We start from the raw sequence: 27977 nt of genomic DNA on the forward strand, positions 1-27977 counted from the left end.
CCTTTTCTTAAATAAATCCGGGTTATGGCATGCAAGTTTGGAGGGTGTCAGTTCTCACCTGGACTGAATCAGTGGAGAGCAGGGAAGGCATGCTACAAAAAAAATAAATAAATAGCTCTCTTGTTGCAGGTCAGGACATGTCAAGGGTTTTGTTTTAGATGAAACAGATGAGCTTTTGCCAGCTTACAAAAGCTAGTGTTTGCAGGTCTGTGGCTAAGATGCTTTCAAACTTGGGACCAAATGGGTTATGCAGGGGGCCAGGTGCACGGCCTCCCCGAAATAGCAGGTGGCAGGAGCTCCAGAGCGCAGTCTCCCCTTTGCTCCACTAGCTTACTTTTTTTAAAAAAAAAATAATGCAGCTATAATGTCATATTGAAATAGCACCTGAACCAGAGTGGCTACAACTCTCATAATAGGGGTAAGTTGATGGTTTCGATTTCAAATCTGGCTTCTCGTAAAGCAGTTGCTATGACATCATCCACTGCAATTTGAGAACTTCAGTGTACAAGGATTGAATATTGACAGGGGAAATGGACTCTGGTCTGGGCTACAACTGTGTACTCTGTCTCATCAAAAACATCTGGAAAAGGCCCTGCTGCAAGAAGTCCCCCATTTTTCAGAGTCCAGTATCCAAATCAGGTTTGTCCCTGAGCATAGCAAAGTGAAGGCAGGCAAGTCTAGCAGCGCCCTCTTTAAAAAGGCCAAGCTTCCCATTTATTGGACTAATACCAGCACAATATATGGGGTTTAAGACACACACACCCAAATGCAGTAACTCCTGCTAACTTCTTTTAAGCTTTGAAAAAAGACTGTTCTACTTGCATCTCATCCTATTCCCCCCCCCCTTTTTTTGCAAGGGTGGTAAATTAATCTACATGTGCAAATTAATCTACTGAAATTTAAGAGACCCAAGTGATGTTCATTAATTTCAGTGGCTCTACTCTGAATAAATCCTAGTTGCATAGCACCATTTGCCATATAGTCCTTCATTACGTTATTCTGTAGAACTACGGTTTAGGCCTGCGTGAGCTGGAAAAACACACACACACAAAATTCCTGCCTTCACCTTCATGGGTTGTTTTGCTAGCCAAACCCCAATTCAGCAATTACTTACCAGACTTCTAGCTAAGATTTTGTATATTTAAAAAGGTAGAGCGGGGCTATTCAGAGAGCTTCATCTGTACCAGACGGAAGATTTTTCATATGCAAAAAGTTGGTATGCTCTGCAAGATTAAAATGTAGAACATTCCCCTGCTCAGTTGATTTTCTCACCATTAAGTCTTTATGGAGCTGCTTGCAATTCATGTGGGAGGAGGCAGCTTGTCTTACTGCAGGGCGGGGGTGAGCCAGCTTGTCTTACCATTCAGGAAAGAACACTATGACTGATTCCACTTTGTTTGCAGATTGAAAATGTGCATTAAAAAGCACATGTAGTAGGATCAGTTGGGCCCAGGGCTGAACATGCCCTATTTCATCATCACTGAATGGTTTCCCTGAAGAATCTCTAGGTTTAATTCCATGAGCTGAAGTCAATCCTTTAATCATAGAGAAGATTAAAAGGGAGAAGTAGGTTATACTGCTTAAAAGTAACTGGCAAAATAGACTCCAGGGTCAACCATCCAGACTTTTAATCTCCTTAAATGTATTGTATACATTGGTTAACTGCACTCAAGATATATTGCAGCCTGTTTTGTTAAAATCTCTGCACATGCACGAAAGTGCTTGTAACATTTCTGAGTCACTTTACCGCCTCTTAAACACATTACAGAATGAAAAACATTGTCCCAACAATACACTTTCAGGAAGAAAAAAAAACTGAGGCACTCTGGGAACGATTTCTTTCAATTTCTTGTTTAGTCACAACCGCCCTAAGCTGTCTAAAGAACTGGAGTTATGTGCTGTTGACATGGGTAAGATGCTGAGGGCTTTTAGAACTCCTTGCAATTCTTCTGACAAGATGTCCGACACCAGAGTAGAAATGTGGCATGTTGTGCCCATGATTTTATGACCTGATTTCTCTTCACTAGTTTACTGAACTCCCAACATTGTAAGGTTAGAGCGGGCACTAGGCAAGAAAATGTGGTTGAAAAACCACCTTTCTCTGTGGAATGGAAGCCTCAAGAGCAAGTGCCTAAGCCCAACGAAACAAATCTTCCCCAACAACAGTAGTAGTATCTCCCAGATCTGTATTACAAAGTTACCGATGGAAAAAGTGGGAGGATAAATTATGCCAGAATTGCCCGTACTGTACCTGGCCTAAGAACACAAGCAATTTCAAGGGCTGTCCAATATTTGCTTCTTTCGAGTGCATTATCTTTGCTTAGAACAATTTGCTTTGGTGAAACAATTGCAGTGGCTAACTGGAGTATCGCACAATTTCCACAAAGAGCCATGAAAAGGTGGTCAGACTGCAATATAAAAACAGGATCAGCAACTTTTTCTCTATTCTGTAGACACAGTGTTCAGTCTTGGATCCCCATCATCCCTCCCCATTGGCTAAAGTGGTTGGGAATTATTATTACTATTGTTATTATTTAGAGAATGATGGGAGTTGTAGTCCGATAGCACGGGGGGGGGGGGGGCGCAAAGTCGAACACTTGATATAGACCAATCCTCATGACTACTTGGTGAAATCTCTCTCCTTCAATCCAGTGAGGTGGTTTTTTGGCCATCCCAGAATGGGAGTATCCAGAACAGAAGTAGCAATCCAAACACAGAGCCATTGATCCAGCTCCTGCAAAGTAGCATGTCACAATTTCTGTAATATTAACTGAAACCATGCACCAAGTGGTCTGCATGGCAGGCAACCACTTGGCCATGGTTACACGCACATAAATTAACTGCAGATTAGAAAGAAGCTGTTAAAGAGATTAGTCTTGGACTTCTGGGACATGCCCTTTTTTAGAATGCACACAGGAGAACAGAAACTCTTCCCCATTTCAGTCGCATTCCTTATCTAAAATTAAAAACTAGCTGCTTCAAAGCGAACCTTGGAACATCATTGGCTGCCAAGCACTACCCGTCTTGAGGCCATGTTTTGGTTAAAAAAAAAAAACCTGCGCAGGGCAGCATTTCAGTAATTTTGTCCCTCCCCAGCCCCCTTAGACAGAGAACTACCTGTAGCAATTGCCAGCCAAAGAGAAACAGGCCCATCACTTAACAGGCAGATATTATACTTCCATATACAGTAACAACAGGGTGGAAGAGGGGTAGACAGAACAAAATTCCGATTCAACATTTTCAAGTAGAAAATTCCACCTCTGAATTATACAGATGAAAGCCCAGTCCATTTAAACAGCTAAGGAAGGGTTGCCTTTGGAACAAGAAAAAGTTTAAACTCTCAGGTGTTGTAAAAACAGAAAGGCTTGTTTCTGAATCCTTGCATCCACCACGAAAAGAAGCTGTGTAGGGCTGCTGAGAATGGCGGCAGTGACAGAAGCCCGGCTGAGGGGGTGAAATGAGGTACCATACGGACAATGATTTGAAGAAGAAAAAAGAAAAGTTCAAACAATGTTGGGGTGGCAGGAGAGCAGAGACTGAGGCTCTAAAACCTCTCTGCTTTTCAAGCCTACGGCATTAACCTCTCAATGCAAGGCTGCATCTCCTACCTACAGTCAAGAAGAAGAAAAACAGGTGATAAATTCCCCCCCTTTTAGCCTGTACTCTTAGGGAAACACATAGTACAGAGCAGAAGAGATGCTTGGGTTCAGGCCTCCCAGCTTGGTCTACACTAGCACTGAGTCATGAAGTGAGGGCGAATGCTATCCAGCCGGCGGGTTAGGATGTCACATCCAGTATCTGTGACCAGAAGTGTGTGTTCAAACTGGGCAGAACGCTTCCCGTCTCGCGTCACAGCAGTCCAGCCATCAGGCCAGGTCTCATCTTGCCACCCACCTAATGAGAAGAATGCAAAAATTTAGAACTTGTTTAAAGGGGGGAGAACGTCATACATTTTTTAAAGGAGTCTTTGATCAGCAGTTTCAGGTTTTGGTGTTGTTGTTTTTACTTTTGTACAAATAGCCTTGATGCCTGTGTCTTTTCTTCCTGCACCTCCTCTATTCACTTCCATTTTTGTTGTTGGCTAGGGTATCCTGCTGACACTCATAATATACTATCCCAGCATATTGCTTCCATTCATTCGTCTATTCGTTATTTATTTTATGAACCACTTTCTATGAGGCATATCAAAGTGATTCCAGTATAAAAAGAATGGCCAATAAAAGAATCAATAATACAGCACAAACTATCTCCTTAATTTAACTAAGGTCTGTATTGTGCAAAATGGTTGGCGGATAGAGAATCTACCTTGCCAAATCTGTTAACAATGGCTGAAAATGCTCTGAAATGTGATTGTTACACAAAAAGATAGAGACTAGGTAAAAGGTTGAGAAAACCAAAGACCACCTCAGAATCTCTTGAAGTAAAGTCTTTTAAGAAATATGATGCTTAACATTGCGGCTCTTTTCTGGTGTCTAATTGGACCTGGAATGTTTTTGGAAGAATTTGACTGTTCATATGACCTTGTTAAGAACTGGTAACATTTCACTTAGATGACTTTACGGGTGATATAATCCTTTGTGCCCACATGAACAAGTTGTAATGCCAGGAATACAGTACATGCTGCAAAGACATTATTTAGTAATGCTCAGTAGGAAATTGCTGTTGTAGTAAAGTTATAGGTGAGCCACAAAGCATTGAGAAGCATTAACCCTGTAGGTGTTTCCTGAGTAGAGACCAAGAAAAGTCATTCAGAAAAATGGCTGCAATCAGAATTAGATCCACAGCTGCATAATTACCTTCACAGATCATTGGTTCTATTGTAAACGCATGGCCAGGCTTCATTACACCAACAGCCTTATTTTCTGAAAAGGCAAAAGGGAACAAGAGAGTGTAAGAGTTCACAGAAGGTAAGAGATACAAGATAAAACGCAATGGGAACTTAAATGGTGGTAATTTTGTTTCTACCTCTGGAGTGGGATGCAACACAAAATTGTGGTTTGTGCCAACCATAGTGTTGAAAGGTCTAACTATGGTTTTTTGGGTTCTGATTTACAACATGCAAACCATCGCTTGACTGTTTTGGTTTCCCATCTGCTCAACATTCAGCTTAAGTTCACTCCTGCCCCATTTCCATGGAGCAGCAGCCTCTTTAGGTGAAGTAATGGGCCCAAAGTCATTTGTCAATTCAGAATACAACCAGTCCCAGTTAGCACAAACTATGGTTTGCAAATCAGCCGCACAACTGTGGTTTCAGATCCTGGTTTGTAAATCCAAAAGAAACCATGGTTTCGAAGCAGGCTCAGGTTCAGATGTTAAAATGATCCACAGTTTAGCTAAACAGCTCACGATTCTGCATTATTCCTGAGACCAAGGCTCTAGCTATATTTGAGGAGATACATGTGTGGTCTATACAGGAGCACAGACCAAATTGTGGAGGCAATATTGTGAAGTCAGTCTCACAGAGGACATGTAATGTATGCCAATATGCATTAGAAGTCTTTCTCTGGGTGCCCCAGCTAGGTAAAAAAGCAGGTGGGTGGCAACTCGGGAGAGTCCTTTCTCACTGGTGGTGTTTGTTTGTGGACTGCCCTTCCACAAGAAGTAAAGTCCGCAGCAACTCACTTGTTTTGTAATTTTATTGCTGTTGGTTTTGAGTGGGGATGGCTCTGTTTTAAGTTGTCCTTTTTCTGCTCTTAGGTTATTAGATTTATTCTTTTTTAAAGAACAACAACCTTAATTGTTCTGCTGCTGTTATTGTTGAACTGGTGGTCTTTGCATGCCATTTCAAATATACAGAGATGATAATAATATCAATAAATATATAGCGGCTTCATACAGGCAGACCTTCAGCCCAGCTCTGTCTGCTTCAAACGGCAGCAGTTTCATAAGATCCTTTGTACTGGGAATAGCAGGTACACGGGTGGCGCTGTGGGTTAAACCACAGAGCCTAGGGCTTGCCGATCGGAAGGTCGGCGGTTTGAATGCCCGCGACGGGGTGAGCGCCCGTTGTTCGGTCCCAGCTTCTGCCCACCTAGCAGTTCGAAAGCACATCAAAGTGCAAGTAGAGAAAGAGGTACCACTCCAACAGGAAGGTAAACGGTGTTTCCGTGCGCTGCTCTGGTTTGCCATGCTGGCCACATGACCCGGAAGCTGTCTGCGGACAAATGCCGGCTCCCTCGGCCTATAGAGCAAGATGAGCATGCAACCCCAGAGTCATCCGTGACTGGATCTAACGGTCAGGGGTACCTTTACCTTTACTGGGAATAGCAGAGCCATAAACTGGGGCTCCCTGCATGGAAAGCAAATACTCTCCTTCAGCCTTCCTTAACCTAATGCCCACTATATATCTTTGACTCCAACTCCCAACAAATACAGCCATGTTGGCTGGAGTTGATGGGAGTTTTAGTCCAAAACATCTGAAGAACACCAGGTTAGAGAAGGCTGCCTTACTGCCTTGCTTCCGACCTATAATAAGGCGTATTTAAGCTGATAATCTCTGTCACAAGGATGGTTAGAGAAGGAGGCTACTTTTCGCTCTTGTGCCAATCTGAATTGAACTATGTGAAGTATGTACCTCTGCTATCTCTGTAAAACTTACCCCAAAGGCTCTTTATGGCTACAGCTCACAGGATGTGGGAATTCATTATTTTAGTCTGGGGAAGTGCATGTAATAGTTAATTCTTAATGATTGCTATCAACTGAGAAGCAGCAGACAGTGCCCATACTTACTGGCATAATGTGGCACATTGGGAGCTGTGTGGAAAAGCTTATGAATCCCATGCCCGCAGTAGCTCCGAACTACGGAAAATCCATTGGCTTGAGCATGTTTCTGTATAATATTTCCCAGCTCTCTATATCGAACACCAGGTTTCACTGCAAAGTAAGTCATACGTTACTTTACTAAAATGAACACAAACAGGATCAGCTAATTGATGAAGGCAAAGGTTATTATTTGTATTTCTGCCCAGCAGAAATGATCCTTTGTGTGCACAAGAACATTCAGCAACAGGAAAACACTACCCCTCAAAGGAGATCTTATGGCAGAAAAGTATTCTAAGGGAGGGAATTCTAATCTAATACTTCAGAAATGCAAGATTCAAATTCTGATATTCAGACAGTTATGCTGGTAATCTTTTCCAATCTAGCTTTCACTGCTAAAAGTAATAAAGAAATGAACCTTTGCAAATGCCAAACATTTCATGGGAAATAACTCCAGTCATCTGTGCAACCTATGCATGTGTTTAACTGTCAAAGCTCACTGTCTGGCCTACTAAGTATTTGCAGACTATCCCCACAAACAAAATCAAAACAAAAAGCTTATAGCGTGCCTAAAGCTGATAAATTTCAGAGTATGCCTTCAAACACTTCTGTTTATTTAATATTTATCACCCCTTTGTAAGGACAGAAGTCTGACAAGATAAACAGACTGCAGCTATCAAGATATCCAGAAAGAAATCCTGAATTTGATGTTCCATCTCTTTTGTAGCTGAATCTCCACAAAGGAGTCCATTCAAGCCTGAGTATTCAAGCAATTTATTGCAATTAATCACTCCAGATTGATCTTTGTATGCCATTCAGTAGCACTGAAGGTACAGCTTTTGGCAGTGATTTGGCACAGTGCATTACCTTGGATTAAGGCACACTCCATAATGACACAGCACCCAGAATATCTAGCAGTCTATCAGTCGCATGTCAGAGATAAAACAAGAAAGAAAAAATGAGACATGAAACCATAGGCTCCAGCCAGCCCTTACCTGCATCAATGGATTGCATTAGGCACTCGTATGTTGTCTGGACCAGCCTCTTTGCACCCTCGTCAACTTCCCCAACGTAAAATGTCTCATTGAGATCCCCATGATAACCATTACGATAAACAGTAATGTCCACTGTAAAGAACAAGAGAAAACATTGCATTTCCTGTATTTCATGTTTCTGACCCTAAAATTATTATAAAAGAAATGTGATTATATTGAGGAAAGATGCCATAAAACCAGCAAGTACAGAGGGAATGAGAAGCTATATTAAGGTTATGGACCACCGGTGTGAGGTTCACGGCATGCAATGCCTTGAAAGAAAATATTATGAAAATGATATATAGGTGGTACATGACCCCACTCAAGCTTGCAAAAATATATCATTTGCCAGACAATAAATGTTGGAAATGTAAGGGAACTGAAGGAACATTCTTTCACCTCTGGTGGATTTGCCCAAGGGTTAAGGCTTTCTGGGAAATGATCTATAATGAGTTAAAAAAGGTATTTAAATATACCTTCCCTAAGAAACCAGAGGCCTTCCTTTTGGGCATTGTCGGCCAAAGGGTGTTAAACAAGGACCAAACTTTCTTTATGTATGCAACAACAGCAGCAAGAATACTCATCGCAAAACATTGGAAGACCCAAAATTTGCCCACTCTGGAAGAATGGCAGACGCAACTGATAGACTACATGGAATTGGCAGAAATGACTGGCAAAATCCGAGACCTGGGAGAAGAGATAGTGGAAGAGGACTGGAAAAAGTTTAAGGACTACTTACAAAAACATTGTAAACTGTATGAATGTTAAGAAGATGCAGGAAAGAAAACAATATGGCATCAGCAATTTAGTTGAAAGAAGTATGAGAATAAGTGATGTATAAGAATAAAGATGAAATTTGGATTATATTATGTCAAAATTAAATACCTAAGTATTTGATAAAAATATCCAAAGTTGGAGACATAATATTTGAAAACTACAAAATAAGAGTTGAAAGAAGGTGATGAATTGCTGTTTATAATTTTATAACTGGGAACACAGGGAAGGGAGATGTGAGGAAGTCCGAAAGGTTATGGAAATATGGTTTTTTGACACTTGATTATGTTGTATTTTATTTACTCTGTGTTAATCTTTTTGCTTTTTTCTTTTTTTCTTTGTTTGTTCTATCTTGGTGATGGTATTTTATGTGTCTGGTGATTTATTGTTTAAAACCTTTAATAAATATCCTTTTAAAAAAAAAAGAGAGAGAAGCTATATTAAGAAGCTTTTCTGACAACATTAAGGCTATGCACACCTTCTTAGGAGTAAGCACCCATGAATGCAGTGCTTCCAAGGAGGCATGCAAAGGATTACACTGCAAATCGACTTCTGTCATCCCCAGACAGGTCAGAGTGAATGGGTAACAATGTCATATTTTTAAGACAAAAAACAACCAGTTGTAGCCAATAAAAAATCCTTTTGACAGCAATGCCCTGGTTTATGATGTGCGTAAACTGTAAGAGTTAACGTGGAGACAATTCTACTTTGAGACAGGTGGACTTCACGGGACAAGCTTTAGGCCTCTTACAGCCCTAGGATCTGGGGATGAAAACCAAGAGTGGAAAAGCAGAGCCATAGGCTCACTGTGAGAGCGTTTGCTCTACATGCAGAATGTCCCAGGGTCAATCTGCATCAACTCCAGCTTTTAAAAAAGGGGTGCAGAAAGACCTCTCATGAGACTTGACAGATATAAGTTTACTTGGCCACAGTTTCTGTTTTAAAACGTCCCACTGCTGGTCAGAAGGGACACTGTGCTAGACACACCCCTGGTCTGATTCAGTACAATAAGCCTGCACCTTACGTGCATTTGGCTTCTACGATTCCAACCATACGCGGCTGAAGGCAAGCTGGTTGAAACTGCACACGTCGACTCCCAAGCAAGGTGGAGAGCATAAAAGCTCTTTCGCACCAGGTCTGCTTGGGTTACCCGGCACAAAAAGAGCATTTAAGCTCTCTGCCTTGCTTGCTGGGCAAGGCCTGCTCAGTGTGCCGGTTCTCACTCTCCACATCCCACTAACTGTGGGGAGGCTTACAAGGGCTTGGGTATATGCTATTTTCATGCATATATGTAACCCTTGGAACTGAACCTCCATGTAAGAGACAAGCATAATGTATAAGGTAACTTCATGGGGCTTGAGGTCAGAGGGTTACATCCAATGAAGTTGTTCCATTAACACAAAACCCTCCTCTCTCCTTCAGGCCCTATCCCGGCCCCAAAATCTTCTCCAGAAGACTGGGGGAAAGCCTCAAAACAGTTTTGGGAGGGACAGGAGCACACATGGAGAAGAAGTCCCACTGCACAGGCAGAAGTCTTTGGGCTAATGGGACGATTTTGTTGGCTATAACCCACAGCTTTGCAGGGTCCAATTTTAGGAGGCAAATTTCAAGTAGCTCACTCCACAATAGTTCCAGAACAACTCACTATTTATTCCAATATGATTTCAGAAGATGTGCAGGAAGGCAAAGACCAATCACTTGAAAAGCCAAAGTACTTGGGTAGGGAGCCAACAGGCAATGCAATGAATTATATCCTGCCACTATTGGAAGATATTTAGAATGAACTGTTGCAATTCCTCCCCCCCCACCACCACCACCACACAAATTTCCTCTATCTACTTTAAGGTCGCTGTGCTATCATTCACCAAGATGTATAGCAGTACTGGCAGCAAAAGGGATCAGTGCCCCTGAGCCCAGCTCACACATCCCATATAGAATATTCATTTGCAGCTTTGATTCTGCACAATAGAACAAAAGAAATCTCTTATGGAGAACACGCCCCCCCCCCCACCAGCACAGCTTACAGTTAAATTTACATGCACCTATGCAAGAGAAATGAGTTTCGCCATTAGAATTTTTTAAAAAAACCAGTAAGACCAACCTGTATTTCAAAGGAGAGTGGGGGGGGGAATCCAAATATAAGTTCTATTCATTAGTGGCATCTTTCCAAACATCATACAAAGTTTTTAAAAGGATACTAAAATTACTTAATCGGTTTTCTTACCATTAACAATATCACCCTCTTGTAAGCGTCGCCTGTCTGGGATTCCATGGCAGATCACTTCATTTACTGACGTGCAGCAAGACTTAGGAAAATTATAATAATTCAGCGGGGAAGGATAGCAATTTCTGGCAATGCAAGCCTGAAAGAGATTTTGAAATATTCATATTATTCTAAAGGAGTTAGGACAAAGGCAAGGGGCCTAAGTGTGACAATCGGGAAATATGATCCACCAAACCAGCATGACTTACGTCCAAGTCAAATTATTTAGGAATGGGCTGGTAACCTTTTCCTAGACCAAATGTTTCAGTGCTGTGCTAAGCTTCTGGATTACATGGGGGTCTTCTTAACCAAACAGTCCTGTGAAACACAGCTTGCTACTCTACCCTACATTAACAGCTGTCTGACTCATATGCACATTACATGCTTCCATGTAACATATCCGCAGGGGGTGGGGGTGGGAATCTGAATGGTTTTTTGAGAATAATCTGCCCCTGGCTGTGAATTCAGGAGCTGGTGCACTGAGGTAGCCAAGGGACTGAGCTCTGAACCAGCAAGTGCCCAGGTCAAATGTTCCCCATACCACAAACTCCAGACAGATTTAGGCAAGTCATAGAATCATAAAATTCTAGCGTTGGAAGGAACCCTAAGGATCATCTAGTCGAAGCCCCTGCAATGCAGAAATATGCAGCTGTCAGGCTCCGGGGCTCGGCTTCCTCCCTCCCTTTGGCCGTAGATAAGCAGGACAAAGTGCAAAGAGTCCCTTACCATGTAAAGAGTCTTTAATGATCGCAGGGAAAAAAAAACAGAGCAGCCATGCTCGGAATGAAGGTACTCCCAATTAAGGTTTCCACCCACTCCCCCCCCCCGGTCACTTCCGTCTTGCAACCTGATCTCGCAACCACCGTGATTTTTGTGTAGCCACATCTGCTCTACGTGACCTTGGACTGATAGGCTGGACACTTTCCAGAGAGAGAGAGAGAGTCTGTTGGTTCTCTCTCTCTTCCAGTTCGTCTTCACTTTGCTGTTCACCCCCCACCCCTGTTCTTCCCAATTTGTCTTCAGAACTATGCCCCTCTGCAAACCACTGTTCCAAATCTATACTGCCCCACTGCTCCTGGGGAGCTTCAGGATCTTGGTCAGGAGCAGGGGGAGGGGGAGGCTCCCACCATTCATCAGAGCAGTACTCCTCAGCCTGGTCTCTGGCAACAGCTGTTCCATACAGGGATCGAACCTGCAACTTCAGTGTTATCAGCACCAGGCAACATGGGCAGGGACCACAGCACAAGCTCTGCATATCAAAGGTCCAGGTTCAATTCCAAACATCTCCATTTCAAGAAAGGATGAAGTCAAAAGACCTCTGTCTGAGACCCAGACCTGCTGTCATAGGCTATAATATGACCTGGTATTAGGCAGCTAGGTTCAATGCAGGTACAATAATACAGACTTACCTTATAAGGACATTTTTAAAGCTTATCTGAAGCCCCTGGAACTACAGCACCATTTAAATGCTATGCATATTTTTAAAATCTTTACTTTTCTTTAAAATTATTTCATCCGCTTAATGCAGCAATGTGCAAGTCTGAAACCCTGCTGAGATAACTTCTATTAATAATTAAAAAAAAACACTATTTCCACTGCAGTGGGAGGATGGGTAGAGATGCACCTTAGTGCTTACAGCCTCCTTGAAACATCCTGGCATATGTGCCAGAGTGGCATACAGGGCAGAAGAATGCCACATCCTACAACTACTGTTTACAGAGCAAACTTGGTAGGAAAGAAGGTGGGCAAGGAAGGACATTTTACAATACTATATTGGGCCCATTAGAGAATGTCAGAGGCTACACATATGGAAGCAAACGACACCGGAGAACCTTTGGCATTCTCAGGTTGCTTTAAGAAATGGAAATCGTGCTTTGAGCGATGGAGTATGTATAGTTGTAACTGCACAGGAAAATCAAGGAAGCGTGTTACCAAATATACCAATTATAAAGGCACAGCAGAAACAAAAATCGAGAAGCTCAGTGAAGTATCCTTACTAGATGAACAGCGTGGTCTATTTCTTCAGTAGTTACACCTGGCTTTACCATCATGGCAGCAACATCTAATACCTCTCTAGCAAGCTGCAAGACAAAGAAGCAGAAGTTATCATCAAGACAGAGGCCACATTCACATATAACAAGTCAGGGTTTCCGACTTATCAGAGGTTACCAAGGAACAAGCAAAGAATTACTGCACATTGGCCGACAGCTCTCACTTTGCTTCTCCCCTAGAGTGAGCAAGAAAAACAAATGAAGAAGGCCTTGACATCCTGTTATGTCCAAACCAGGGATCTGCCATGCTGCTCCTTAAGCCTTAGTCATAATCTAAGACTACTAATCTTAGCCTAGTTTAAGACTGTGGTTTCCTAATCTAGTAGTCATAATCTAAGACTACTAATCTTAGCCTACTCTAAGACTGTGGTTTCCTAGGAAGTGACAAACCATGATCCCTCATTCAGACATTACAAGAAGTGCAAGGCTTTCTGGTTTGTTTATTCTGCTCATGCCGGAGGAGGAACGAAATAGCAGCAATCAGGAAGTATGCAGTAGAACACTGCTAATTCATTGTAAGCTACAGATGGGGCGAGACAGACCATGAACCAGGACAAAAGTTCTTGTGATAAGAGAAGTGATGATCAATACCAAATGCAATTTCCTCCCCATGAAGTCTTTCCCCCAGGAGACAGAAAATTAGCAATCACACAGCTTTTGTAACCACCATTTATATAAAACAGAACAAATTAACTGAACTTTAGTAGCTTCTTCTGAAATTTTATAAATGCTGCTAATTCAAATGCAGAACGAACATATTAAAGCATGCATAAAACATTTGATTAGTGTCTAAATTTTAAAAAGTCATCATGCTGGCTACAATATTCATTAACCAGAATTTCACGTACAAATCTTGACAAAACAAAATGAAATGTGGTGTACAGTTAAAAAAATTGTTATACACAAAGCCACGCAATTCTGGCAACTCTTGAGATACGGACCTCACTAGAAATCATGCTCAACATTATTGACTACATATGGTAAGATTTCAACTTTTTGGGTACACCTCAAATTATTTGTGCTTTTCACTCACACAAGCATGCAAAAACTATTCCCTCTTAAGATTTGTTGGGATTATAACATCTTCCAAAATAGACTTACCCTACACACTATTCGCATCCCTTCTGTATCTTCTGCAGAAAGAATTTTTATCTGAGAAGTTCCTTTAAGAGCCTGCTCCGATTCAGACATGCCTAAAGAGAAACGTCAATTATTATCTAGTCATAATAATTTTTAGTTAACGGATGCAAGTTTCCCGTATCCCGAAACCTGCGCTAATGTAACTGAAATAGCTCTTTTCAAGAGAAGCAGTAAAATGACACACACCCCAAAAAGCCCAGCACACATCCCCAGAGTGGCAGTATTAACATTTAGCTTTTGAGTAGCAGAGAAATGCCTGACAATGGGTTAGTGGTGAAAGTATGCAGAGAGAGAGGTGCATGACAAGAGGTTTATGATATAAAGGGACACAAAACCCACATACCAAACAGCACTTGGGAAAGTGACTTTTCTTCTTCCTCATTCTCACGTTTTGACTACCCACCCACCATATTTGCACCCCCCCCCATTGTGAAAGAAAAGCCTAACAGGAACTCAACATGACTCAACTATCTGACCTTTAGAAGACATCTGAAGGCAGCCCTTTTTAGGGAAGTTTTTAATGTTTGATGTTTTATCGTGTTTTTTATGTTCTGTTGAGAGCTGCCCAGAGTGCCTGGGGAGGCCCAGTCAGATGGGAAGGGAATAAGTAATAAATGTTTTATATATATTATTTAGAGGTCTCCAATCTTTTTTGGACCTGGGGGCACATTAGGAATCTAGGAAACTGTTGTGGGCAACATATACAGTGGTACCTCGAGTTAAGTACTTAATTCGTTCTGGAGGTCCGTTCTTAACCTGAAACTGTTCTTAACCTGAAGCACCACTTTAGCTAATGGGGCCTCCAGCTGCCGCCTCACTGCCGGAGCATGATTTCTGTTCTCATCCTGAAGCAAAGTTTTTAACCCAAGGTACTATTTCTGGGTTAGCGGAGTCTGTAACCTGAAGTGTCTGTAACCTGAAGCGTATGTAACCTGAGGTACCGCTGCACACGAATTCATGGAAGCACAAAGAATGATGCACAGGCTTTCACCACTTCCCACCCCAGAAAACAATCAGCACCTCTACACACACACACCAAACAAATTGAATACAGACAGAAACTGCCCCCTCAAAAAAGTCAAACCCTCTCCACATAAACAAAAAATAAAGCCGAGAGTATTGGTGAGCACTAAAGGGGATGTCTGAGGGATACCCCACTTTTAATGGACTCTGATCAAGCTGCCATTGAAACATGTTTTTTTTGGGGGGGGGGGAACCTCTCCCCGAACTTACTTTTTTCCCAAGTAATTCATTTGACACAGTTCTCTAGCTAGAAACCATGGCTGAAACAGCATGGACTGCTGCTACATACAGTGGTGCCTCGCAAGACGAAAAGAATCCGTTCTGTGATTCTCTTCGTCTAGCGGTTTTTTCGTCTTGCGAAGGAAGCCCATTGACGGATTAGCGGATTAGCGCTATTAGCGGCTTATCTGCTGATCGGATCAGCTGATAAGCGTCTTAGCGGCTTAGAAAAAGGGGGGGAGGGGAAAAAACCAGCAGGAACTCGCAAGACATTGTCGTCTTGCGAAGCAAGCCCATAGGAAATTTGTTTTGCGAAGCACCTCCAAAACGGAAAACTCTTTCATCTAGCGAGTTTTCCGTCTTGCAAGGCATTCGTCTTGCGGGGCACCACTGTACTAAATTTCTGCTATCCAGTGAGAGCATAGAGTCAATGCTAGATTTGGGGATTCAAGAAACATCACTGTTTGAGACCTTCACAGGGGTTTTTAAGTGCTTTTTGAAGCCTTGTTTTCTAAAGGAACTGGTTGCTAAAAATAAGCTTAGCTTTTGATAAGCCCATCTGAGACAAATCCATTCTGAAAGAAAAATAAAGTAGCCTGAATCAAACGCAAGTTTGAAAAGTGAGAATTGTTCTGTATCTGCAATTACCTAGCGGGTGATCAGCATAATCCGGCCTTTGAATGTAACTCGGCACAGGTCTTGTTGGCATCTAAATAAAGCACAATTGGGATTTAAACGTATTTATTTTTATAGCCTATCTGATATCAATTGTTTAAAGCCGAGAGCTTATAACATAACAAAACACCAAACAAAACAAGATTTATTCCCCAACAATAAAACCATGGCTTCAGATTATAGAGTTAGATTTTTGGTAGTAAACAAACCAGAGTTAAGCTGAGCAGAGTTTGGACAAACAAACAAGCTATGGTTTCAGAAACTATATCTTAAGAATGCAAACCCACCAACTGAGGAATTTATTTAATAAGAAGAAGTAGTAGTTATTGTTTTTGTTTGTTATTATGGTTTGTATTTTTGTGTTTTTATATTGTAAACTGCCCTTTTGACAAAGGGCAGTATAGATATTTAATAAACAATCATAATTTCTGAAATCACAGGATACTGCTTTTGGGGAAACCCAAAATGATTATGCTTGTTGTTACATTAATCAGATCTACTGCAGAGGGGAGTGATTACCCTTTATTATCAAGTGTTTCTTCAAAAACTGAAACACCAGATGAATTTCATCTCCCACTACTACGGGATGAAAACCCTCTTCCACAGAGCATTCAGTGCACAAAGGCATGAGCAGAGTTACCTGCTAGCCAACTTTGTATTTAAACTCATGTCCCACATACATACATTCCGCAAGCTTTCTGGTTCTGCAGTACCGCCACAGAGATTCTGTCTCTCTGCTTTGTTCCCATTCCACCTTCTCTAACACAAAATGAGCTATATGCTCTAAATTCCACGACACACTTTGAGGTTCTTAGTACTAGAGGACCAATAAGTGTTGCCAAATCAGATCTACTCAAATCAAATTGCTCTGCTGCTTAGCAGTATATGCTCAGCCATTTGCAGGCTGAAAGATACCTGTGGGCTGGGGAATGGAGCATGAGAGCATGACTATTAAATTATTGAATATCCAGCTAAAATTGATTTGACCGCCCCCTTCCTTTCCTTTGTTCTCCTTCCGTAGGATTAATTTATACTCTCCTAATGCTGTCTTCTACTTTATGATAGTGCCTTGACTTCTTTTTTGCTGCATATTGTCCCCTGAAAACCTAACAACCAGAATTGTGTAAGTGTCTTACAAAATTACAGTTCTATTACCATTTTTCCAACTGGGCAGCATAATTGCTAAGAAATTTTCTTACTGCAGTTTGATCACCGCAGGATTTAAAAGTGATACACCATTTCAGTTATTTCAGCTACTTACCAGTGGATAATGTGGCCTAAGTTTTCCAGTATATCGATAGCCAGCCCAGGGATCTGTGTTAATGTCACCATCTACAGTCCAGGCAGAAACCTCCCGCTTCGCTTTTTCATCCTCTGTAAAAAAAAAAAAACCCAAGGAAACAAAATTACAAAATAATGCTATAATTATAAGACAACCAACTTCATAAAAAAACCCAGAAGGAATATCTACTTTTTTTTTGTTAAAAGGCTCCTGAAACTGGATTAAGATATGATACATCAGCAACCTAACCTAGATTTCAAGATTGCAACTACAACCAGAACACAGATCAAATCCTTCAACCTTGTCATTAATGGCAGCAAACACAGAACCATTATTTGAAAGTTTATGGCTTCCACGAGTGCCACTGACTTTCTGTTCACTTTCTGTGCTTTTATTCGCATCAGCTTCTCTCAACCACATTGGCCATTAATAATATTCCAACAGCATTCCCAGCTATTTAGAAACAACTTCTTTTTTTTTATAAAATGGTATTTATTGGGAATTTAAAGTTACATAAAAAAAGAAAAAGAAAAAGCAAGAAAAAGGAGATTAAACAATACAAATCAATAATAAGAGAATAAAAAGTACAAAACATACAATACACTAAAATCAAAAACAAGAGCAAAAGAATGAATTTAAAAACAAATCCAATATTCCCATATCCTTATCTTCATTAACTTGTTTCATCGACCTCCTCACACCTCCCTTTTTTGTATTCTAATTATTAATTATCTCAGCAAATCCTTTCCATCTTTCACTGTATTCTGTCCTTTAGTTGTCTTAATTTATTTTAGCCTTATCTTACCATAAAAAAGAACCTTAGAACTTAAAAACTTATTTATACATAACTCCTTATAACATTTCTACTAAAGCCTAATAGTTTCATTCCAAGATTTTCCTAACAGTCATTAATTTTGCAATATTTCTCTAAATGAATTTTTAAACTTTCTGCCAATCTTCATCCACCATCTCTTCTTCCTGGTCTCGGGTTCTGTCAGTCCTTTCTGTCTGTTCCATCTAGTCCATCAACCTGGTGATCTTATGTCCGAGGCTCTTAACTCTTTTCCATGTCCCTTCTGCAGATCTTCTTCATAATTATACCTGCACTTTACTTTGTCTTCTGCTGTTCTTGTACTTAATTTCCTTCCTTTGTCTCTGAGGAGTAGATCTCGGGGGAACAAACTAAGAATGTCTTTATCCCTTCTCGACCGGTCAGCCCGTTCTCCATGGTTAGCACTAAAATCCAAAAAATATTCCAAAGCATACTTCAATGTCCCTCCAAAGTTAAGGGCCTCGACCACTCCAATCTCCTCCTGGCCCAAAACCAAATCCCAAAAGTCAGGACATCCCTGCATAGGAGGATATGACCAACTTGCCATCTCCAGTCCCGAAAGGACTCCGTCTCTCCAAGTCAGACTCACTCCAGATTCAGTCATCAGAAACAACAGCTTATGTTCCTGCAAGGCCGCATCTCTCTCAACTTGTATTACTTGAGGTTCAACAACAACCTCCTCCTTTGTCTTCTCCGCGGCTTGCCCTGTCAGGGCAGATTCCTGGGTCAATTCTTGAGCAGGTTCTATATCAGTGTTCACTGTCTGACCAAAATTATCAATTGCAGTAGTCATCAAATCCATCTTCGCATGAAGCTGCTCCAACAAAGCACTTGTCCTGTGTCAACATTCTTGTCCAAGGTCAATGTCTGTTTCTCACGATCCTTAATCTCTACAGCTGTAGAGTTCCCCAGGTCCACTCCAACAACAGTTCAAAAGCTCCCTCTAGAGGAAACAATTTCTATTTGTATCCATCCTTTTACAAGCAGATCCAGCAACAAAATTGCTTTCGTTTTTCAAATCTTTGTTCCTTTTTAATGCGAAAGGAAACATTGGAGACAATACGTTTCTCTTATTTGACTATCTGTCAACATACGTTATTATTCACAGTCAATGAACTTTCCCAAAACGTCTATCTTTGACAGCCCGTTCCCAGGTTCAAGACGATAGAAATTTATCTTTCTTTACTCCCTCTCCTGCAGGCTTGAACAATTTAAGATTTCCCCCCTCTTCTCCTGCTTCCAAGGGGGGTTTTGTAGTTTTAACCAATGGAAATTTAGTCCTTTACAGATAACTTTCCAGACTTTAGCTTGCGATGTCTTTGCTTCAAACTATTTACAAAAGCGGAAGGCGGACTTCCCGTTTAGACCTTCCCGCTCCGGTGCCAAATTACGAAGTTTAATAATCCAATTTTCCGTTCTACTCACGGATACTTGTTTAGAGTCCAATTGTCCACAGGAAAAAAGTCAGCGCTCTCCGACAACAGCAATGCAGCTTCACTCCGTGAAAAGAGCAATCGATTCGAAGCACCGCGCCGCTCACCCCACATCACTCTGGATCCCTGTATCCGGGTTTCCCCGCCAGTCGAATTCCAAGTCCACAGGCTTCTCCCGCCTGTGGTTTTTAATGGGTCTCCGCCTCGCCGTGGCGGTCCAGACCCTGATTTTCACGGAGCGGATTCCTCCAGATCAGAGGAAATCCGCCATTGCCGGTGGCGCTAACCCGGAAGTCCTATTTAGAAACAACTTCTGATGCAGTGAAGAACAGCAATGGTTAAGAAACAAACACCCACTCACAACTGGGTAAGATTGAGTGCATGGAAGACTCGGAAAATAAACAGAAGCTTTGTTGGGGGGAAAGGAACTAAAGTCTCAAACCAGCGCCTGAGCTACACCGCTTCAGACAAGGACAGCCTCACATGTAACTGAATACCCATGAATACCCATCCAAACAAAGTAAACAAAAAAAATTATTGTACATAGAAAGGAAGCACATCAGGGAGAAGGCTAATCGAAAGCCCTTTCCCCCCACAACACCTAGCTTTTTGTTTGGAGAGAATGTGAAGGGAATGTCTGCTGTATGGAGTTGCATGCAATCACATGCAAGTCCATACCTGCAGTTTGAAGTGGTATAGACAAGCTATGTCCAACCAGTTGATCACGATCTACAGGTCGATCGCCTGTGTGATCGTGGTCGATCATGCGTGATCCTGGTCGATCACTGGGACATTACTCCCAGTGCTATGTCCCTCCTTTGGCACTGCACTGCATGTTTTGGAACACAGAAAGCGGAAGTAGTATTCCGTTTAGCGCTGCGTGTGATCTACATTGGTGTCGTCGTTGGTGAGCGGTTTGTCGCATCACCCCGTCAAAAAAGCTCAGCAACTTTGTGCAATGCCCCCTAACAAAAACTCAAAAACTCTGCCCAACCATCCCCTAAAAAAGCAACAACTTTGGCTCCTCCTCCCTCCAATGACAATGGGTAGATCACTGCCAATTATTTTTTACTGGGAGTAGATCACAGCCGCTTGAGAGTTGGACGTGCCTAATGAGAAATGGGCCAGAATTGGGAGGGACTTGGAAAGTACTGCCTAATAAAGGAGCGCCCATCTTCACACTGGCCTTAAGTTGACACTAACAGAACTTTTCTCTCCCTATCTAATGGTCTTGAGATACAGGAGGGTAGATTTTGGTTGAACATGAAGATAAACATCTTAACAGAAAGAGCAGTTCACAGTGGGACAGATGACCTAAAGGGGGCCAGGCTCTCTGTTGCTGAAGATCTTCAAGCAAATGCTGGAAAGCCACCTGGAATGCTTTAACAATGGAACAATTGCACTGAACAAGGGGCTGGATTAAATGGCTTACAACCCTCCCCTCCCCTCCCCACCCCCTATAACTCTGTGCACGTCAGTGCGACAAAAGAGTATGATAAAAGCAAAAGTATTTTCTTACTTGCTTTCTTGTGTAGCAACTTGTGAGTAGCCCAGCTTCCCTTAAAACATTCCTTAAAGAAAAAAGAAAAAGGCAAGTGGTATAAAGTTAGCAATGCTTTGCAATATATTTAAATCATATAAAGTAGTTCTGCAAGCTACAAGACATAGACTATAAAATAGACAGGAGTATGTTTACATCATTAAGAAATCCAATTTCAGTTCAAAAACAGTATGTTAATTGGAGAGGTCACATATGCACCACACATTTAAAGCACTATGATACCATTTTAACAGTTCATGGGTTCCCCCAAAGAATTGTGGGGAACATAGTTTGTTAAGGGTGCTGTGAGCTATTAGGAGACCCCTGTTCCCATCACAGAGCTACAATTCCCAGAGGATTACGGAAGAATAACTCCATGGCAAAAGGACCAATGGCACAGGTAAGGAGAACCTTCTTAGTACTCCATGCTTCCCCACTATTACATTAATAGTAATCCACCCTGAAAAATATTTTCACAGCACCAAACAAGTAATCAGTCATATTATGGGTGAAGATTGCACCACTGCCAGCTCCACAATCCCGTAACTCCCTCTGCAGACTGTGTATGGATGCTGCCCTGTTTCCTCCCCTGTCTCCAGGTGCCACCCCTCCCAGAGCCTCACATACCAGCTGCAAAATCCATATCTAGCACCAACACCAAATCTAATTGTTTATATGCTTCCATTCGCCATGCCCACCTTTCCGTCTTCCAAAAGGGGTCAAACTTGCACATGAAGCCATGTTGAATCAAGTGAACATCTCCCGCTATGTAATTACCAAGAGCAAACGTGATTATTTCACCAGCAGCTATCATGTTATGGTGAAACTGTCCCATTTTCCTATTCTTGTAAGAAAAGTAATGGGATTTATGGCACCGGAAGATTTTCCATTTTGTTTATTTGCTACCTCTAGAAACAGCTTCAGCTAGCTCAAGGACACCATTTAGCTACTGATAAAGAGAGAGATTTGCACCTTTTGGCTGGTTTTTCCCCCCAGGCCCTCTACTTTTCCACACTGGTGTCTTCACACAAAACACCATATTAACTTGACACACACTGTAACCCTTGAATTGAGACAGAAGTGCAGCCCACGCCTGTTATCCTCCCTAAACTTATTTAGACAACTAAGGGAATTCACTTCAATGGGAAACGCCTTGTGATCTTCAGATGAAGGGCGGTATATAAATTTAATAAATTAATAATAATAATAATAATAATAATAATAATAATAATAATGCTAAAGGCTTGTTTTTGTCCCCTTTTTTAATCACCCTCAAAAAACAAACAAGCATTATTTTCCTGTGAAGCAGCATCTCCAGCTCTGCGCACAACCTTAAAAACAATCATTCAGCTGCCAAGACAGTGATAGTCAAAATTACTCATGTTTTCTTTACTCAAAAACCTTCCCCTTTTTTTGTCACACTCATCCCCTCCCTGCTATAGAAAAATACAGAATCTGTCCCACTGTGGGCGATCAGGAGGACTCTGAAGTTCCAGATATGATGAAGGAACCATATTAGCATTTTTATGAAGGCCAGAACCATTTCCAGTAAGAAATAAGGCAACTTCCTTAAAGCTGCTCCCACAATCTTTAACAGCACTAAACATGAAGCAGCGGTGGAGCCTGTTTCACACAGAAGCAGTACCAACTAATAAAACGGCTGGGTGTTCCCTTTGCTCTTTTTGGACTACGCTCCTAACATTTTAAGACAGTGGCTACAATCCATTACTGCATTGTGTGCCAGGGAGGTCAATACAGACCCATGTATAATGTGGGTGCCAGGAATACAGTCCGCCCGTCACACGCAAAGAGCGTTCGTGTCCTAAAAAATGTCCTACTGAATGTTTACGTTTCTGTTTACCAGCAGTGCGTTAAAAGACAAGAGAACTGCTTTATTATCATTTTATTTATTAGAAAGATAAGCTTGGGAGACTTGCAAAAACACACATTAAAAACAAGTGTAAAAGCAAGAGCAAAAACATTATATATAAAAGAGCAGATGCAACTCATCCCTATCCCACTGAAAAATAATGCTGGATTGGATTAACTCAAGGTCCTTCCGAAGGCTGTTTTCAAACATAACACAAGGGATGAGTCATCTCCTACCACTTCCGTTTACTAGGAGATGAGATATTCTGTTCTTGTGGTGTCTAACTCATGAAGGCATTGCTACCAGTTCCCCAACATTCGTAAATGGGCATTCTTGTGTCAGCGAGAGCTGATCCAACATAAGTTACCACTGCAAACTTTGCAGCTCTTCCAAATGGGCTAACTACCCTTCCAAAGGGGAAATGATGCTACTTTTATTTTTAACCACTCCAACAGTAAGAGCTGTGTGACAGTAGAACGGACTCCCCTGGAAGGTGGTGGACGCTCCTTCACTGGGGGGTTTTCAGCAGAGGTTGGGAGGCCATCTGTCATGGATGTCTTGGTTGTGATTCCAGCATTGCAACTCTACGATTCTTTGATTCTATAATAATTCAATGCAAACAGCTTGTGGGGGTTTGCCTGAAAAGCAGTATATGAATAACTTAACTATATATCGTAAATGACTGCGGCCTGGTACTGAAAACAAAATTTATCATGTGCTTGGATGCACCCTGTCCTTTCATTATAACTAACTGGCTCTGGTTGGTAGATCTGCACAAGCCTATGTCTGCCCATTACAGCATGGACTCGTGTTTTTGTAAAGTTTATGATTCCAAACTCAGGCTTCGATCATTCGGAGCCAATGGGTTGAATATCAGGTTGGACCTGGCAGACTGGGGTTCTAAGTCCAACCTTCCAAGCGTGGACACTGAGCAGATCAGTCTCATGTAGGTGGATGAGAATTGGCACGTGAAAAGCTGAAGTCAAAGCACCACTGAATGAACTAGATCAGTTTCAGTACAGCCATGCTGGCTATGGCTGATAGAAGTAATCAAAAACATCTGGAGGGCACCAGGTTCACAAAGGCTGATCTAGTCAATCTCAAAGAGCTGGTCTGGGAGCATATGATGCTGCTATATCACTTCGCCTACATCTAACGTTGATTATATAGCTATTCACACACAAATAGAAGGTATAAGCTCAGATCCCATCTGCGTGTATGTGATACTGGAGGGTTTCTGCCCCAAACTACATCATTTTACACTCATGTTTACCATTTTAACGTTCATTCACGTAGTGTGAAGAGAGAGGCATCTTTCAAGTTTTGCTTCTTTTGTCTGGTTGGTGATAAAAAAAGTCCCAGTCCAACCCCTAGTATTCCCAATTCTAAGTGTCAACTAGTAAAGAGAAAGGTCTCTGCCTGAGACCTTGAAGAGCTGTTGTCACAGTGCAGACAATAACGGTCTAAATGGAGAATTACTGGTAATTGTACCTCTGGATTGCTGAGAACTGCAGGTAGGCAGAGCGCTGTCTGTTTGGCCAGAGGACAGGCATCTGTTTAGCCAATATGAGAACAGGGTGCTGGATCCAGCAGGCCAACTTCTTATGTTCTTTGGAAAAATTGTCAGACTTGCATCCTCACATTTCTATCTTATTAATGTTACTCTTCCACCTGGTGCTCTTTTAGTTGTTTTGGTGCAAAATTTAGTCATTTTTAAATCAAAACACACTTAAGATTCCTATCAGCTGTTCAATGTATTAAAGGTCACTGTAAACAGATACTGCTCTTATCACGCAAAGCTTTTAGGACCCTGAGAAACTAGAATGGCAACACTAAGTTGCAGCAACTGTCTTTTTAGAACTCTCAACTCTAGGATAGTATTATGTTGCAGCATCAAGATTCAGAGATAGCTGAACACAACACTGATATATTTCTAACCCCAGAAATTAAGTGGTAAGTAGTAAGCTTATATCTCCAGGACTCAAGTACTTCTCTTTTTAAATATTGTTTTATCACACCTCTTGCTATGTTTGTAATTATAATGGTACAAGGCACAACAAAAAGATTTTACTGTTTGTGTCTTTGGGCACTTTATATTGTTTTTGTTTCTTTTAATCAATGGAAATGCCATTGAGGTTTGAGAGACTGAGTGATTTGGGATTTGCAAGATTTCATGCATTCTACATTTCTTTTAAGAGGGGGGAAATCTATTATTATCGCATTTATAATTACTGTTTCCTGAAATCAGCATATTAGGAAATACAGTCAGTCAACATCAGACTACACCTTATTTAATTCTTTCCAAGAAATTTAGCTCCAAAGGACTAAAATCTGCAAAGTCAACTATGTATGACTATAACCAGGAAGACAGTTGTGTCACATGGCCAAAGAAACAACTCCACATGATGCATGTTAAATAATTAACCCATGAAACTTTTAGCACAGTACAATGTCAAAGCCAATCATCAAGTGTGAATTTTTGAAATATTAGTTAAGAGGCTGTGTGTCAATCTCAGTGATTAAATTTCCCATGAGGCAGATACCCTAGATATCTAAGAGAAAGCACACTTCTAACCCATAATTGGGCAGAAACTGGCTTGCTTCTGAAAAATAAAGGTGCCACAGTTCAAACTGACTGAAAACCTCACAAGTCAGACAAACTGCAAACCTATGCATGCAAATAAATGATGAAAGTAATGTTTCCCACACATGCTCAGAGTCACCTTTCTCAATTATGTTCTAGGACTAAGTGAGACAATAAAAAAGTAAAATAGTTTCAGGGCTGAGTCCTGGCTCCAATAAAACCTCACGCTGAAACACACTGTGCACAAATAGTGCCACCAAAAAACAGAGTTCTCTATTTTGTTTCTGAAGCACAGACCTGAAGCGAAATCCACTCTGCAATAAAAATAAAATGTCTGAAGCACCGAAACAATTACTTGTAGATAGGCTGGGGGGAAAACACACACAGCCACCATACCCAGCCCCTTTCTCTCCGAAAAATGCCCTGCAAATCTTGATGACGGAGCTGAAATAGATAAAAACAGCTGTTGCACATGGAAACACAGAACGGGGGACACACAAAAGGAAGAACCGCTTCAGCATTTCTGTGGCCTGTTTGCAGCAGGAGACAGCGGTGCTCCATAGGCTCCCCTGGTCCAGAATGGGGCCCCCAAACCCAGCTCCTTCCCCACCTCTCCATTTCGACCTGTTTAAGAAACCCAGGGCCACAACAGGAGGGCGCTGTTTTTGCCGGGGGCGGGCGGGAAGGAAACCCACAGAGACCATGGAAACAAGCAAATAATAAAACCCGTGTCTGTGTGGTTCAGACCTTTCCCAGGGCACCCAAGAGAGAAGTATGGGGGGGAGGGGCGTGAGGAGGCAAACTTGAGAGGCAGAGAGAGAGAGAGAGAGTCCTGCTTGCAAAGGGGGCTCGGGAGCAGGCCCCTGGGAAGCTACTTCCGAGTAAAAAACGTGCTCGGGCTGCCTGGGGACGGGCCCAGCCTTCATGCGCCACCTGCTTTTCGGGAGGGCGGGAGGAGCTGCGGCAGGAGCTCTGGTAGCCATTCGCGGGCATAAAAAAACCCCCTCCCAGGAAACTGTGGGAAGGCGGGCAGCAGCCGTGTTTTCCCTCAGCGGGCGGGGAACGTGGGAATGCCGGCCAGCCCGTGTCTTGGGCTGGGAGGAGGAGCAGTAGCAGGAGCCCGCGCGCCTCTGTCTCGCGCGCGGGAGCAGCAGCAAGGGCTTACCTGCGAGCAGAAGTAGGAGCCCTGGATGCCCAGCTTGATGCAGGTGGGGCACTGCAGCTTGGCCTCGCTGCTGCAGCCCGACGTCTCGCACACCCGGGCCTCCACGGCCGCCATGCTGCTCGCTGGAGGAGCCACCGCCGCCGCCGCCACAAGAGCGGCCCAGCCAGGCGGCGGCAAACCGGGAAAGGGAGGAGGGAAAGGCGGAACTCTCCGCTGACTGAAACGGGGAGGAGCTCCAGGCCCGGCCCTGCCTTCGCTTGCCCGCTCTGGGTAGGCGCTTCCTCCGGCGGCTGGGCGAGAGCGGAGCAGGCCGACAAAAGGCGGGGTGTGTGGGTGTGTGGTTGGAGCAGGGCGGGAATGGGACGGGGTAGGCCCAGCCGCCGTCATTTCAGTCAGTCTCGGTTGCAAACATATATATATTTGCCTCCCTCCTTTTCTTCGTGTCCGGGTGCATTCAGCCCAGGGGCGATCATGAAGGCGTGCCTCTGGGCATGTGCAGAGTGCCTTTCCCTTCCACAGACACGCGCAGCTCCGAGGCTGAACTCCCGAGTCGTGTGCGCCCCGGCGCCTCTCGCTCCCGAATGTAAGCACTAGGGATCCTGTTCGGATCCCCGAAGGGGGCCTTCCAACGTGTAAGTTTGACGGTGGAAGAAAAGGTCGGGTTGCTGGACGTGTTTTCTTCTCCACGTTCTGGCGGCGGAGTAGTGGTGGTGGTGAGAAAAGAAGGGCTGCGGTGGGAGTTGTACCGATTTGAGGGCAGGAAAGGCTAAAGCGGGTGGAAGGGTCGACTGTCAATGGGATGATGCTTCAGGAAAGAGCCCCAGTGTAAGATCTGTCCATTTCATTGCCCCCCCATCTTATATTCACTTCTCCGCGTTTTGCAGCAATTTGCAATTAAAAAAAGAAAAAGAAATTTCACCAGCACGTTAGTGCACACGTTTTTATGTGCAGTTTTGACTAATGTGCACTTTTTTGCAAGCAGTTTCCCCCAATGCAATGCATTTCTCTGTGTTATTTTCACCAATATATCCCGTATTATGCATACTTTCCCATTAAATTCATTGACACTTGATTAAAAGTGCTTTGTTTTGGCTGGATCGTGTGCATGTGTGTTGTAAACAGTGTTGTTTTTGCTCTTTTATTAATGCAAAAAGCACGAGAATGTTTAAAAAACAAAATCAGCAAAACGATGTATAGAAAATCAGATATGCAAGATTTCATAATAGAATTTTGATTGATATGATTAGGAAAATAGCTTTACTTTGAAAGGGGGAAAGGCATTACTTTTGGCAGTAAAGTGTTACATCTTACAGCAGTGGTGGCTGACGGTAAA

At 42.5% G+C, this 27977-nt stretch overlaps 1 protein-coding gene across 1 annotated transcript; it reads right to left on the reverse strand.

Annotated features, from left to right (window-relative positions):
- Nucleotides 1–1611: 1611 nt before the first annotated feature.
- METAP1 (methionyl aminopeptidase 1) lies at nucleotides 1612–26834 on the reverse strand. Its single transcript, XM_081207159.1, has 11 exons — nucleotides 26645–26834; nucleotides 21005–21056; nucleotides 17200–17312; nucleotides 15912–15972; nucleotides 13983–14074; nucleotides 12828–12911; nucleotides 10792–10930; nucleotides 7755–7886; nucleotides 6730–6873; nucleotides 4797–4862; nucleotides 1612–3894 (listed from the first exon to the last, which is right to left on the reverse strand). The coding sequence occupies exons 1-11, from the start codon at nucleotides 26756–26758 to the stop codon at nucleotides 3731–3733; spliced, it is 1161 nt and encodes a 386-aa protein (XP_081063285.1). The 5' UTR covers nucleotides 26759–26834; the 3' UTR covers nucleotides 1612–3730.
- Between the last annotated feature and the right edge of the window lie 1143 nt (nucleotides 26835–27977).

This window comes from Podarcis bocagei, assembly GCF_964188305.1.
Source record: "Podarcis bocagei genome assembly, chromosome: 9".
Taxonomy (NCBI): Eukaryota; Metazoa; Chordata; class Lepidosauria; order Squamata; family Lacertidae; genus Podarcis; species Podarcis bocagei.

Excerpts from the sequence above, each read along its gene's own strand:
- METAP1 (XM_081207159.1), bottom strand. The coding sequence starts at position 26,758 with ATGGCGGCCGTGGAGGCCCGGGTGTGCGAGACGTCGGGCTGCAGCAGC. Across the intron at positions 17,313-21,004 it reads GTTGCTACACAAGAAAGCAA|AGGATGAAAAAGCGAAGCGG; the intron begins GTAAGAAAATAC and ends TTTTTTTTACAG. Across the intron at positions 12,912-13,982 it reads GGATGCGAATAGTGTGTAGG|CTTGCTAGAGAGGTATTAGA; the intron begins GTAAGTCTATTT and ends TTTGTCTTGCAG.